This window comes from Sus scrofa, chromosome 11 (assembly GCF_054392235.1).
Source record: "Sus scrofa isolate SSC_HxYL_T2T_F1_AM1 chromosome 11, Sscrofa_HxYL_maternal_Yorkshire_Landrace_v2.0, whole genome shotgun sequence".
Taxonomy (NCBI): domain Eukaryota; kingdom Metazoa; phylum Chordata; class Mammalia; order Artiodactyla; family Suidae; genus Sus; species Sus scrofa.
This window is the reverse complement of record NC_139393.1, coordinates 5360709-5375087: the sequence shown is the minus strand read 5'-3', so window position 1 is coordinate 5375087 and position 14379 is coordinate 5360709. Positions and strand designations below refer to the sequence as shown.

At 43.1% G+C, this 14379-nt stretch overlaps 1 protein-coding gene, 1 long non-coding RNA gene and 2 other non-coding genes across 11 annotated transcripts in view; 1 reads left to right on the top strand and 3 right to left on the bottom strand.

The window, feature by feature from the left end:
- Window positions 1-701: 701 nt before the first annotated feature.
- Window positions 702-5134, bottom strand: RPL21 (ribosomal protein L21). Of its 3 annotated transcripts, none has more exons than NM_001444603.1 (6): window positions 4868-5134; window positions 2724-2802; window positions 2514-2575; window positions 2032-2144; window positions 947-1097; window positions 702-832 (listed from the first exon to the last, which is right to left on the bottom strand). In NM_001444603.1, the coding sequence occupies exons 2-6, from the start codon at window positions 2788-2790 to the stop codon at window positions 743-745; spliced, it is 483 nt and encodes a 160-aa protein (NP_001431532.1). In that variant the 5' UTR covers window positions 2791-2802; window positions 4868-5134; the 3' UTR covers window positions 702-742. The 3 variants fall into 3 exon arrangements, with proteins under 3 accessions (NP_001431532.1, XP_020921175.1, XP_003482913.1); XM_021065516.2 differs by having other exon boundaries at window positions 706-832; window positions 4603-4895; XM_003482865.5 differs by having other exon boundaries at window positions 706-832; window positions 4741-4895.
- Window positions 1858-1985, bottom strand: LOC146398490 (small nucleolar RNA SNORA27). The gene has a single exon (XR_014820156.1). It is a non-coding gene; the product is annotated as a small nucleolar RNA SNORA27 (small nucleolar RNA).
- LOC146398489 (small nucleolar RNA SNORD102) lies at window positions 2246-2316 on the bottom strand. The gene has a single exon (XR_014820152.1). It is a non-coding gene; the product is annotated as a small nucleolar RNA SNORD102 (small nucleolar RNA).
- A 58-nt stretch (window positions 5135-5192) lies between the features above and the next one.
- The window catches only part of LOC102162556 (uncharacterized), a 36663-nt gene continuing 27476 nt past the window's right edge, over window positions 5193-14379 (top strand). For 2 of the 6 annotated variants that reach the window (XR_014819031.1, XR_014819032.1), the window contains exons 1-2: window positions 5193-5376; window positions 10698-10863. This is a non-coding gene — a long non-coding RNA (uncharacterized LOC102162556). Of the gene's footprint in view, window positions 5381-5487; window positions 5662-10697; window positions 10864-13264; window positions 14171-14379 lie in introns of those variants that run through there. The other 4 variants (XR_014819029.1, XR_014819030.1, XR_014819034.1 and 1 more) reach the window with 3 other exon arrangements.

Below are 14379 nucleotides of genomic sequence, written 5' to 3'. Positions count from 1 at the left end.
CTTTTCTGAACACTACTGCAGGAAAGATACCAACAACTAAGAACCAGCACATAACTCACAAAGAAGCAGGAGGGTACTTTAAACAATGTTTTTTAAGTAACTGTTTCAGGGAGTTCCCTTCGTGGCGCAGTGGTTAATGAATCCGACTAGGAACCATGAGGTTGTGGGTTCGATCCCTGCCCTTGCTCAGTGGGTTAAGGATCTGGTGTTGCCGTGAGCTGTGGTGTAGGTTGCAGACACAGCTCGGACCCCGAGTTGCTGTGGCTGTGGTGTAGGCCGGAGGCTACAGCTCCGATTGGACCCCTAGCCTGGGAACCTCCATATGCCGTGGGAGCGGCCCAAGAAATGTCAAGAAGACAAAATAAATAAATAAATAAATAAATAAACTGTTTCAGTTTCTAATCTTTGAAACATAGCTATTTATGATGCAATTATGAGTAATCAACTTTCCTTGGGTTTAACTATAATACAATAGGTAATTCTTCAGACTATTTTCAAACTAGTACAAATGTTTTATAAACAAGTACCTGGCAGTACTTATCAAGGAGTCCGTTTTATATTGCTCAACAACCTCAAACTTTCAGAAAGAAAAAAAAAATTAAACTTGGAATAGTAAAGACACCACCCACTGAATTTGAACACAAAACCTGCTTTAAATATTTCTTTGGAGGAGGAGAAAACACTTCCATTCAATTAAGAGAAACGTTTTTACAATCTAAGTCTTTTATTTTCTTTACACTCATCATGCCATGAATTCATAAGGAATGGGTTCCAACAGTTCAGGCTCCTTTCCGTTGGTTCTCACGAAGTGAGCTTCTCTGGGTGGAGCAGGCTAGTGAAGAAAAAAGGGTGAGGGAATAATTATGTAGAGTACTGCAACTCAATTTCAAAGTGCTCCCAGAGCTAAGTACCTACTCAGTACCAAGAACCCCTGCCAGTCACTTACCTGGCGCTTCAGCTGAACCCAAGTCCCTTTCTCTTTGGCTTCCTTCTTTTTCTGATCGTTTTCCTTCACACGTTTCAGGAAGCTGTCTCGGCTCTTAGAGTGTTTGATATGCTCGATACGCACATTAATTCTCTTGGCAAGAATCTTGCCCCTGGAGAAAAGAAAAAAACTCTTAAATGTTTCTTCAAAACCACAGCTGAGGAGTTCCCGTCATGGCGCAGTGGTTAACGAATCTGACTAGAAACCATGAAGTTGTGGGTTCGATCCCTGCCCTTGCTCAGTGGGTTAACAATCCAGCGTTGCCGTGAGCTGTGGTGTAGGTCGCAGATGCGGCTCGGATCCTGCGTTGCTGTGGCTCTGGCATAGGCTGGCAGCTACAGCTGATTCGACCCCTAGCCTGGGAACCTCCATATGCCGCGAGAGCAGCCCAAGAAATGGCAAAAAAAGACAAAACAAAAAAAAAAAAACAAAAAAAAAAACAAAAAAAAAACCAAAAAAACAAAAAAACCACAGCTGAAATTCAGAAAATTCTTTTGGCAATTTCATTTACTAATTAAACCAGGAAACTTTTTACCCACAGACAGGAAAAACCAACAAGATGATAGCAAATTTATAATTATTTACTAACCCTTACTGTATGGGGCCTTGAGGCAACATCCCCATTAAAAATGGGGCCCTCTCTTTTTTGTCTTTTTGGGGCCACACCTGCGGCACATGGAAGTTCTCAGGTTAGGGGTGGAATTAGAGCTATAGCTGCTGGCCTACACCACATAGGCTCTCTTCTGATGAAGCACACCAAAGAACTCAAACTCTACTGCTCATAAAATTTACAGCTTATTAAACTTTGTATCCTCTGAAAACTACGGCTGTTAGTAACACATTCCACAAGACCCTGTAGTTAGTTTATCACAACTTGTTTCCTCTGACAGGTTACAAGACAAACACTCAGTTCGCTTGAGTTTTAAAAGGATTATTTTCTTTTCCCCATTTGAATGACCAATAAAGACACAAGTCCAATTGGCAAAGTGAAAAGGGGATGCGAGGGAAGACTAAGTAGCCACAAAGAATCCTACGACGTCACTTACTTAACCTGTTTGTTTACAACAATGCCAACAGCATGCTGGGTTACATTGTAGACTCTTCCAGTTTTGCCATGGTAACACTTGTGGGGCATTCCTTTTTGAACAGTGCCCATTCCCTGTTAAGAAAGGAGATAAATGTTATGCCAGCAATTTCCCCTTCCTTTTAAACCCAAAGAAAGACAGCCTAAGATTCCTTTGCTTTAAACGACAACTCCAGAGCTTTCAGAGCCGGTGAAATGTCATTTTCACTTTGCTTTAAGCAATCAAAAAGAGCATCATCATCAAGCTCCAGAGCGCCAGGACAGGCGCCGCACAAACTCTCACCACCCTTTCCCCTAGTTGTTCCCATTAGCTGTTAAGAACAACGAGAACATTCTTAGATTCAAAACAGCACTTTTAAAACTCAGGTTTCTGCAAGTAAAACTAAAGTAGCCACGCTACACTCTCAAACTCGTTTGAGTCATTTCCTCAATCTTATAATTTACCTTGATGTCTACAATATCACCTTTCTTGTAGATTCGCATGTATGTGGCCAAAGGAACGACTCCTGCGGAATAAACAAAAAACCTGATAGTCAATATTAAGACTGAAAAGCTAAAAATAAGAAGTAAATATATATATACGAACCACAACAAACAGCAAACAAAACACGAATGTATGCCATGCTTGCCCCCAAGGAGTGTGACTCTGCTCACCATGTTTTCTAAAAGGCCGAGAGAACATATAGCGGGTGCCCCTCCTCTTTCCCTTCGTGTTTGTCATTTTGGCGAATTACTGAAACCAGAAAACATAAAATAGTCAAATACAACTGCAAAGTTGTTACTTGCCCCTTAACCAAAAAAAACGTGTAATTACAAATGCATGCATTTCGGTAGAAACATCAGAATCAAGCCAGTATCTAAAAAGCCGGTTCAGCATGGTTCTTATAAAGGGTAAAAACAAAACAGAAACAAACTCAAGTTATTTTACCAAGTAAGCTTTCTGCCAAAACCACCTAAGTTCTATAACTTTAAAACTCCTAAAAAGCCGAACTGGATTTAAAAATCCAAACCAGTACTTTTCCTATTAGAATATAAAAACACAACAGGACTTGTGCCACACTAATCAGGAGAACCCAGCCTAGACTGCTAAGAGCACTGGGATTGCTAACTAGAAGATATACGTACTGTTCGGGGACATGACAATGACAAAACTCAGTCTTGCGTTTTAACACAACAGACTAAAGCCCCTTTCTTATCAACCTACAGGTTTCATTATACAACATCTATTAACTGTCAAAACTAGCTCACTTCATACATCTAGGTTTACAAGGAAACATAAGACAGGAGGACATACAGTAGGCTTTAAAATCACTGAACTCATTCTGACATAGGTTCTGCCCAGTATTTGCTGGGAGACCTACTCTTAAACTCTGACCCTCCCATGTGAAATAGGGTTAATGCTTTTACAACTAAGGTAATGTCTACAAAACACGGAGCAATTCCTAGCACTCGGAAAGGGATTATCACTAGTAAATAGTAGTCAAAGAACTCATCAATAGGCTTTCACAAGTTGAACCTTTCACTTTATTTCCCCAAAGGTCAGAAAATGGTTTTCATTGCTTCAAATCATCCAAGTGGAGAACATACCATTGCCAGCAACTACTCCTACCACAAGGCAAAATAAACCGAAGGCCAGCTTAGGTTTCTGAGAGTGTTCCAACATAAACCAGTCTCTTTTTACCTACCACCCCTTAACCGTAAAGAACAGTGACACCCAAGTACCTTTTTCAGGTTAACTTGTGTGGCAAGAAGACACACAAGAACGGTTCACCCAACCCATTCGAAGCAAACCATTGTTAAAACAAATGCAGCCTTCCTTTTAAAAGGCATTAAGCATCTATGCAGCACAAGTTCAGCTTTAATTCTCAACTCTGTATTAAGTTCATAAACAAGGAGACATGCTTGCAGGTCCACCTCACTATGTGGAGTCACAAAGTGGCACAATCCGTAATGGAAGTCACTTCTGACTCCAGAATCCACGCTCCTTCCACTAGACCCATTTTTTGAGCTAGAAATTGAACATGGTTGAATACACAAACGAACGCGTTTTTAAAAATAATACTTAACGTCCCAAGCAACGATGCTTTAAATTCTGTAATACTTCCAAAAATGGGACCCACTACGGAATGCAACCCGCAGTTTGCATAACCAGACTCAGATGTAGTGGTTATTCACGTTAGGTCTGACTCGGCTACTCATGAATCCCTCCTCCGCTCAACACTTGTCCAGGCGTTACGAAAACAGAACCCGCAGCACAGTTTACTCCCTTTGTCCAACTGTGATCCCAGCCCAGAATTAAAGCCGCGAGAAATCATTTCCTGCATCACCAACGAAAGGCCGGGACTTCCTTATGCCGATCGACGCAGTGGGCACCTGTGTGGTTCACCGACACACGACCCCCGACTTTCAGACACACGCAGGCCTCACCGGAGCTTCAGGCCGGCGGCTGACTTTAAACCCGCTCCCACTACCCTAAACTTCTACCCCACAGCATGACGCTGCAAGTTCCCAAACGGGGATTAGGACACCACACCGAAAACATTACAGAACCACGTGTCTCTCCCCGGTGCTTCGAGCGCATGTCCCCCGAGCAGGGCCGCGGCGTCGGAGCCCGGCCTTCGGCCCCGCGGCCCAGGCCCGAGCCCGCCGCGGACGGACATAGCTCCCCAACCTAAGCCAGCGGGCCCGAAGCGGACTGGACAGTCTCTCCAGAACCCCAACGCCCGGCCGCCGCGGCCGCCGCGCTGGCGCTCACGCCGGTGGCACGCCGGGCGCCGGGAGCCACGCGCGGGCCCTACCTGGAAGATGGCGGTGCCGGCCGAAAAGGAGGAGGCGGGGCCGCGCGCGCGCCTTACAAGGGCCTGCGGGCTGCCCGCGGCGCTGCCTGAGGGGACGCCGGCCCGCAGCCACTCTTTTCTGGGGGCGGGTAGCGTCCCCAGGAACCAGAAGAGCCTGTGAGAATGGTTTCCTTTCTTGAGAAAAAGAGGTGCTCGACCCACGCAAGCGGACACTTGGATCTTGCCAGACAGCCCGGAAAGGGGCCTTCAAGGGCGCCACCCGGGCGGCGACGCCCCGAGCGTGCTGACGTCAAGCCTGCGACAGACGCCACGCCGGAAGCGGGCGGGTGCTTGCTTTGTGGGGCCGCTGGGAGCGCTTGGTTATTTCCTCTGAGCGCTTAGCTGCCGCTTGTAGACTTGACTGCGTGGGCACAGAAGTCAAGTGGTGGTGGAGAGAGTGTATTATCCAATTTGTATGTCTTTCAGTCAGCTCTTTCCTCCACGCGTCTAAACATCCTCCGCACCTGCTGGTAGGTGCGTACATGTTAAGACCACCTTGAAGCAATTGGGCAAACTCTAGTAAAACCGAAATATCCAAAGAGCAAATTCCAGCATTCAGCTCCTAACTGTGTATTTTATAGGAACTTTGCTGTGTAGACAAGGGTGTCCATAGCCCCACTGTGAGTAGGAGCAAAAAATTGGAAACTTCCATCAATAAGAGCATAAACATGGGATATTCACAGGACGCAATATTATATGCCAGTAAGTCAAGACTGAACCTAGAAATGTGATGAAGCAGAAAGAGGGAGATTTATGTAGGTACAGTTTTTTTTTCTTTTTTCTATTTTTGCTTTTTAGGACCACACCTGGGGCATATGGAGGTTCCCAGGCTAGGGGTCTAATTGGAGCTACAGCTGGTGGCCAACGCCAGATCCGAGCGGCGTCTTCGACCTACACCATTGCTCACAGCAACGCCGGATCCATAACCCATTGAGCAAAGCCAGGGATCTAACCCTGCAACCTCATGGTTCCCAGTCAGATTCGTTTCTACTGTGCCATGGTGGGAATTCGCGTAGGTGCAATTTTAAAACATGTAAAACAATGTTATATATTGCTTTTGTTATACATGCATATGTAGTGAAACTAGTCCAGGAATAAAAGGAACTGAAAATCTAATTTAGAAGTGTGGTATTGTCTGATAGGGAGGAGACTATAAAGAAAGGGGTAGAAGGGAGGCTTTAACTTTCTTGACTATTTTTGAGCTGGGTATTGAATACCTGGCTGGGGGGGTGGTGATTAAATTAGGAGTTAAGCCTGGGAGACCACTCCAAAGAGGTGAGGGGGGGAGCAAGGATATATGAGTTTTTGTAACAAAGAGAGAGTATGAGGAACAAAAGATTTACAGAAAACCAGATTTGCAGAAAAAGTTTTACAGAAAACCAGTTTCTTTGGAAAGATGCAACGGTCTGGGCTTACAGGAATCACTCCTCTGATATGCACCAGCCCTGGGCCAGTATTTCTTTCTTGAGTTCCTTCAGGGCTAACTGGCCCAACTTTGGAGTGACTGACCTTGACATCTTTTGTTTTGTCCACTAGGTACAGCCCAGAAGGCAGTATTTCAGCCAGCTCTGAAATACTGCCGCCTGGAGGAAAGGGGAACTATCAAGATGTAAGTGATAAAGGGGGAGGGGGAGGTGCGTGCAGCCATGCACGAATATTACAAAGTTTGCTGCTGGTCTTGTGAAGGCTACTTCTTGTCACATGGGGCAGATGTCACCATGAAAGGTGTTAGTGTTTTTCTAGATATGAGGGGATGCAAGAAGTGGGCTCATAAAATGTCCTAAAAATATCTGTCTGGAGTTCCCAACGTGGCGCAGTGATTAACGAATCCGACTAGGAACCACGAGGTTGCAGGTTCGATCCCTGCCCTTGCTCAGTGGGTTGACAATACGGCGTTGCCTTGAGCTGTGGTGTGGGTTGCAGATGCGGCTCAGACCCAGCGTTGCTGTGGCTCTGGCATAGGCCGGGGGCTACAGCTCCGATTCAACCCCTAGCCTGGGAACCTCCATATGCCGCGAGAGTGGCCCAAGAAATGGCAAAAAGACCAAAAAAAAAAGAAAGAAAATGTATCTGAAGACCTGCTCTTCCAGTGTCCCCAGAGCACAGAGTACCTCCCTCCTGATCTCCACCCCGAGATCCGCCTGTCGGTGCCGTGGTTGGCAGGTGCAGTGGGTCATGTTTTACTCTGTGTGGAGGCTGATGACAAATCCCAAACTTCAGTCCACGTTAGAATGGTTCAGTTGTTACAGTTAGTGAACCAGTATTGCGTGTTTCCGTTAACTAAAGTCTATAATTCACATTTTTTCTTAACATCCTTTTTCCTTTCCAAAATCTAGCGTTGCCACAGCTGCGGCTTAGGCTCAGATCTGATCAGGGCCCAGGAACTACATATGCCACTGGGCGGCCAAAAAAGAAAGAAAACATTCCTGATGCTTCTTCCCAGTTAATCCCCCTCCGCCTCTAGAACCATCCACAATTCTGATTTCTATAACCATAGATTAGTTTTTGCCTATTCTTTTTTTTTTTTTTTTTTTTTTTTTTTTGGTCTTTTTGCCATTTCTTGGGCCACTCCCGCAGCATATGGAGGTTCCCAGGCTAGGGGTCGAATCGGAGCTGTAGCCACTGGCCTACGCCACAACCATAGCCATGCAGGATCCAAGTCACATCTGCAACCTACACCACAGCTCATGGCAACGCCGGATCCTTAACCCACTGAGCAAGGCCAGGGATTGAACCTGCAACCCCATGGTTCCTAGTCAGATTTGTTAACCACTGCGCCACGACGGGAACTCCTCTTTTTTTTTTTTTTTTTTTTTAAATTCAGCCACATCCCTGGCACATGAAATTCCCAAGGACCGGGGATTGAATCCAAACTGTAGTTGCAGCCTACACCACAGCTGAGGGCAACACTGGATCCTTAATCCATTGCACCCCAGTGGGAACTCCTAGATTTGCCTATTCTTTAATATAAATGGTACTGTACAGTATGTACTCTTTTATTTGGCTGTTTTTGTTCAGCTTAATGTTTTTGAGGTTCAGTCATGTTGTTACTTATACCAGTAGTTCCATTTATTTCTTGTTGCTAAGAAGTATTCCACTATATGCGTATACCACAGTTCACTTACACATTCTCCTCCTGATAGAAATTTGGGGGGTTTTGGGGACTTCCCGTCATGGCTCAGTGGTTAATGAATCTGATTAGGAACCACGAGGTTGTGGGTTCCATCCCTGGCCTTGCTCAGTGGGTTAAGGATCCGGCGATGCCGTGAGCTGTGGTGTAGGTCGCAGACGTGGCTCGGATCCCGCATTGCTGTGGCTGTGGCTGTGGCTGGCGGCTACAGCTCTGATAGACCCCTAGCCTGGGAACCTCCATATGCCCAGGGTGCATCCCTAGGAAAAAAAACAACAACAACAACAAAAAAAATTAAAAAAAAAAACATAATTTAACGGTACTATGAATAAAGCTGCCATAAATATTTTTGTGAATATATGTTCATCTCTCTGGGTAAATACTTAGAGCATTGCTTGATCATAAGATATGTCTGACTTCATAGAAAATTGCCAAACGGTTTTCCAGAGTAAACCCTATTTTATTTTATTTTTCTTGCTTTTCAGGGCTACACCTGCAGCATATGAAAGTTCCCAGGCTAGGGGGCAAATCAGATCTGCAGTTGCTGGCCTATGCCGCAGCCACAGCAATGCTAGATCTGAGCCACTTCTGCGACCTACACCACACCTTTTGGCAACGCTGGATCCTTAACCCACTGAGCAAGGTCAGGGATCAAACCTGCGTCCTCGTGGATACTAGTCAGGTGGTTACCCCTGAGCCACAGCAGGAACTCCCAATATATTTTTAAAAATTTATTTAACATTTTCCTCTGAAGATAGTAAGGCATTTATTTTTACGACAGGTTTTTAAAGTAGATTTGTATCACCAGCTCCATCTACAGATATGAAAACCAAAGTGGTTTCTTAAGTGTCTAACGGTCAGTTTATCTCGTTTGAGATCACTTTGCATTAAGTAAAAAGAATAAGAAAAGAATTGAAACATGGAAATAGGAAGTAAATTAAATGTAGAAAGTACGAAAACTCAAAATTCATTCAGTATTTATAAGGCCCTAGATTAAATCACATACTGCACTGAGGGATGAGACTGTAAACGTGAGTAAAACATGATCCTTGCCCTCCAGGCTCCACAAGGAGTCTGCAGAGGAAGAGGGTGCTACAGTGTGCTAAGGAGACGGGAAACGGGTGCTGGCTGTGAGCAGTGTGGGGGCTGCGCACCTGTATTAGAGGAAGGAGTGGGAGAGAAGAACCCCTGCATGAAAAAAGGAGTTGAGTTCCCCTTGTGGCTCAGCAGAAACGAATCTGACTAGTATCGAGAATGCAGGTTCGATCCCTGGCCTTGCTCAGTGTGTTAAGGATCCAGTGTTGCCGTGAGCTGTGGTGTAGGTCACAAATGCAGCTTGGATCCTGAGTTGCTGTGGCTCTGGTGTAGGCTGGCAGCTGCAGCTCCAATGGACCCCTAGCCTGGAAACCTCCATATGCTGTGAGTGCGGCCCTAAAAAGCAAAAAAAAAAAAGGTTGAACTTGATGAAACAGCAGCCATCCACCAGAGGATAAGTGGTAAGGATATTACAGGCAGACAGTAGGTTTTTTGGGTTTTGAACTTTTTTTTTTTTTTTAAGGGCCAAACCTGCAGCATATGGAGGTTCCCAGGCCAAGGGTTGAATCAGAGCTGCAAGAAAGTAGGTTTTGCTTATGTAAAGGCATTGTACATATGCAAAAACTTTAAACACTCAGAGAAATGAAAGTCTCTGTTTAAAACAACTTTAAAAACTCAACTTTAACAACTCAGAGGGGAGTTCCCATTGTGACTCAGTGGAAACAAACCCGACTAGTATCCATGAGGTTGTGGGTTTGATCCCTGGCCTCCCTCAGTGGGTTAAAGGATCCCGCATTGCCGTGGCTCTGGTGTAGGCTGGCAGCTGTAGCCCCGATTCAACCCCTAGTCTGGGAACCTTCATATGTCACACCTTTGGCCCTAAAAAGAAAAAAAAACTCAGAGAAATGGATAACGACTTTAAAAACTCGGACAAATGAAAGTTATCCAGTAGCTTTAAAACATAAGTTCAGCCCATGAGCAGGAATGTGATTTACTAAAAGGAAGCAAATTTGATCTTGCCTCAGACTTGAGTAAAATACTTATCAAAACCCATAACTTGGAGTTCCTGTCATGGCTCAGTGGAAATGAATCTGACTAGTATCCATGAGGACGCAGTTTCGATCCCTGGCCTCGCTTAGTGGGATAAGTTTCCGGCATTACCATGAACTGTGGTGTAGGTCGCAGATGCAGCTCGGATCTAGCGTGGCTGTGGCTGAGGTGTAGGCCAGCAGCTGTAGCTCTGATTTGACCCCTAGCCTGAGAAACTCTACATGCTGCCAGTGTGGCCCTAAAATGACAAAAAAAAAACAACAACAAAAAACCCCACGACTTTTGGTCATTAAAGTAAATTCAGGAGTTTCCACTGTGACTCTGGGATCGGTGGTGTTTTGGGAGCGCTGGGACGCAGGTTCGATCGAGCCCCACCCAGCACAGTGGGTTAGGCAGCCGAGGCTTAGGTCAAGACTAGCTCTGATCTCTGGCCGTGGAGCGCCATATGACATGGGGTGGCCAAAAATGAAAAAAAAGAAAAAAAAAACCTAAATTCACATCTCTGTTTCTGTTTTTGTACTTTACACTGCGGAAGAGTATTAACAGAGTATGTTTTGCTTTATTTTGGCTTTTCAGGTGACTTTGGCAGTTTATCTCCAGCAGGGCAAGTTTTCTAAGCTTGGAAAAAAGATGGATTTGCCCTCTTAGGTGTGGGGCTTTAGTTGGGAACTCACATAGGACATCAGTCAACTCTGTTGGATTTGCCCGTCGTCTGGATGGACTGGCAGGAAGACAAGTTCAGGTAAGAACCGATGAGGAGTTTCTAGTGTAGAAAGTATATAATGAAAATTCATGTCTCCAGGAAAATGTCACTGTAATGATAGCTAAAATAATGAGGCAGAAGTACGATGAATAATTGAAAAACATATTGTGAAGTATAATTATGCAAAATAATCTTTTTTACATTAAAATTTTCATTCGAAGTCCTCCTGTTGTGCTCAGCAGTAACAAACCCGACTAGTATTCTATGAGGATGTGGGTTTGTTTCCTGGCCTCGCTCAGTGGGTTATGGATCTGGTGTTGCTCTGAGCTCTGCTGTAGGTCACAGATGCGGCTCAGATCTGACGATGCTGTGGCTATGGTGTAGTCTGGCAGCTGCAGCTCCAATTCAACCCCTAGCCTGGGGACTTCAACTTAGATACTTGAAATCTGAACTGAAATCAAAAAGAATAAAATACTTTGGGAGTAAATTTAACCGAGGAAGTGAAAGACCTATATACTGAAAACTACAAGACATTAAAGAAAGAAATTGAAAAGGACACAAATAAATGGAAATATATTTCATGCTCATGGATTGGGATGGAATTAATATTGTTAAAATGTCCATACTATTCAAAACGATTTATAGAGTCAATTCAGTTCCTATCACAATTCCAATGGCAACTGTACAACTTTGCTGAATTGCCTGGAAGTGAAGTTCTTGGATTTTTAATTTATCTTGTAAGCTAGATTTGCTTCACTGTTATTTTGTCATGACTGTAGATTTCTAGTGGAACTGCGTATTAGTCCAGCAGGTCAGATTTGTGGGAAAATCAGATAGGTATGGAGCTAGGACTTGCTTATGCTTATTAAAATTGCTCTCGGAGAAACTTTAAAAAGAAATCCACAGAAGTTTCTCAAAACTGGTTGTTAAATGAAATAGGTAAGCAATTAGGCTTCTGTCCTCTGAGTAGCTTCAGAATTTTCTGCTGACTGGCACAGTGTCCTGTCTCTGCCTCTCTGCTGTCATTCAGGTACTTGGCTATAGTCTGATGGAATAAAGAAGAATCTGTGGTTGAAATATTTTGACTACAGGACTTGCTGACAAAAGACTAAAACCTTTTTAGCCATTAGAAAAATTACTCTGGCTACAGTTTCATATATGCCAGGAATTTTTGAAATAGACTTTTTTGGAAAACGGACAATAGCTTTAACCATTATAATGAACCACAATGACATCAAAATGCGTCTGCAAAATAACTGATACGAAATGCTTTTAGAAAGTTTTAGCACTGGAGTTTGTAGTTGAAGCATAAAATGTTATGCAAATAACCTTTTTCAGACCTTAGTTTAATGCTGCTAATTTTACAAAGCTTTCAAATTTTGCAAATTCCACTGCCAACTACTTTCTTCAAACTAGTTTTCAAGAATCTGTGATGCTTAAAACTTGGTTTTGCTAGTATCTGAAAACCGATTTATGTGCATGAAACTGGTAAGGTTCAATTTAAAGCATTTGCTAGAATTCTATTTAATTTTAGTTGATCTAGGAGAAGGTACTTGAAACCAGAGAGTAAAATAGACGGGGAACTTCTGAGGAGAGTGGTCTGATTTCTTTGGCGCAGTGCATTTCAGAAAATTTTAACCTAAGCTTCATAAAGGTTAGGATTTAGTCCTTATAGGTGTACTACTCTGTATTCCAGTGCTTAGCATATAGTGAATGCTTTAAAAATATTTGGAAACCGAGCTGGAAAAGATGGAAGTGGAAGGGAGCCACAGGGTGATCCAATTGGGTCATTGTTAATATGAGTAATTTTTTTTTTTAGTTTTTAGGGCCACGCCCAGGGCATATGGAAGTTCCCAGGTTAGGGGTCGAATCAGAGCTGCAGCTGCCAGTCTGCACCACAGCCACAGCAACACCAGATCCAGCTGCATCCCCAACTTACACAGCAGCCTGTGGCAACACCAGACCCTTAAGCCTTTGAGCAAGGCCAGGGATTGAACCCACATCCTCATGGATACTAGTCAGGTTCTTAACCAGCTGAGCCACAACAGGAACTCCTAATTCGAATAATTTTAATAGTATTAATGGAATTTAAAGAAAATGATGGGATTTTAAGAAAATGATCATTCACACTTGCAGAGTCTTAGAGTAACAGAATGAATTGGGATTTATGGCCACTTGAGATTGACAGTGGGTCCAACTTAGTCTGCTGCTCAGCTGACTGGTTTCCTCAGCAGTGCTCAGGGCATTCATTTATTCATTCATTCAGGGAGCAGACATTCATTGAGCATCTGCTCTGTGACCAGCACTGATCTAGTGCTGGAGGTATGTGGCAGTAAAACAGACAAAAATCCCTGTGCTCTTGAATTTACATTTAAGAGGTGAAAGACGTATAAGAAATAATACACTATTTCTATATGTTATAATATCCATATTATGACAGATGGAGATGAGTGCTGTGGAGAAAATACCAAACAGGAAAGGGGAAATGATGAAACATCACTAGTTAAAATAGGGTGTTCGGAGAAGACCTCACTGAGAAGAGCATTTGAGCAAAAGATCTGAAAAAGTGGAGGAAGCTATGCAGATGTCTGAGAGAAGAGCCTTTCAAGCAAAGACAACAGCAAGTGTGGACAAAGAGTGTCTGATGCATGAAAGCAGTGTTAGGTTTGGCGTGTTGGCAGTGGGCTGGGCCAAGGAGGAGGGGGAGCTGGTGTGGAATGCTGTGAAAGATAAGGGGGTTTTTAGGCATTGTATGTACTTTGACTTGAATTTTGGGTGGGGTAGGTGGGAAGGCATTAGAGAATTTTGAAGAGGAGTGACATAATCTGACTTATTTTTTGTAAAAGTTCACTCCGAGGTTAGTGTTAAGACTAAACAGAAGGTAAATGAAAGGAGAATTATAAAATTCAAAAATAATAGGTGGATTCCCTATCAGTAATGGATAGGACACTCGGACAGAAAATTAGAAGAAGATATCAACCAAAACAAAAAAAATGTGTATATCAACCAACTAGGCTTAACTGAAATCTATAGAATATTCAGACAATAGCAGAATAGACATATCAAGTTCACATGGAATATTCTTTGGGATAGACTAGATACTAGGCCATGAAACAAGTCTCAAAAAGTTCAAAATAATTGAAATACAAAGTATGTTCTCAAACCACAATGGAAACATAAGGAAAAATTTGGAGATCACAAATATGTGGAAATTAAATGATATGCTATAAATTACTAATGGATCAAAGAAGAAATCATAATGAAAATTTAAAAATACTTTGAGATGAATGAAAATGAAATATACCAAAATTTATGGGTTGCAATGAAAGCTGTACTTAGAGGAAAATTTCAGCTGTACATTCTTTTTTTAAATTGAGGTATAATTAACATATTAGTTTTAGGCGTACAACATAATGATTTGATATTTGTATATACTGCAAAATGACCATAATAGGTCTAGTTAATATTTTGGAATAAATTATCAAAAATACAAGACTACAGCATTATAAATTACAAAATATTGTTGAATGCAATTGAAGACCTAAATACATGGGA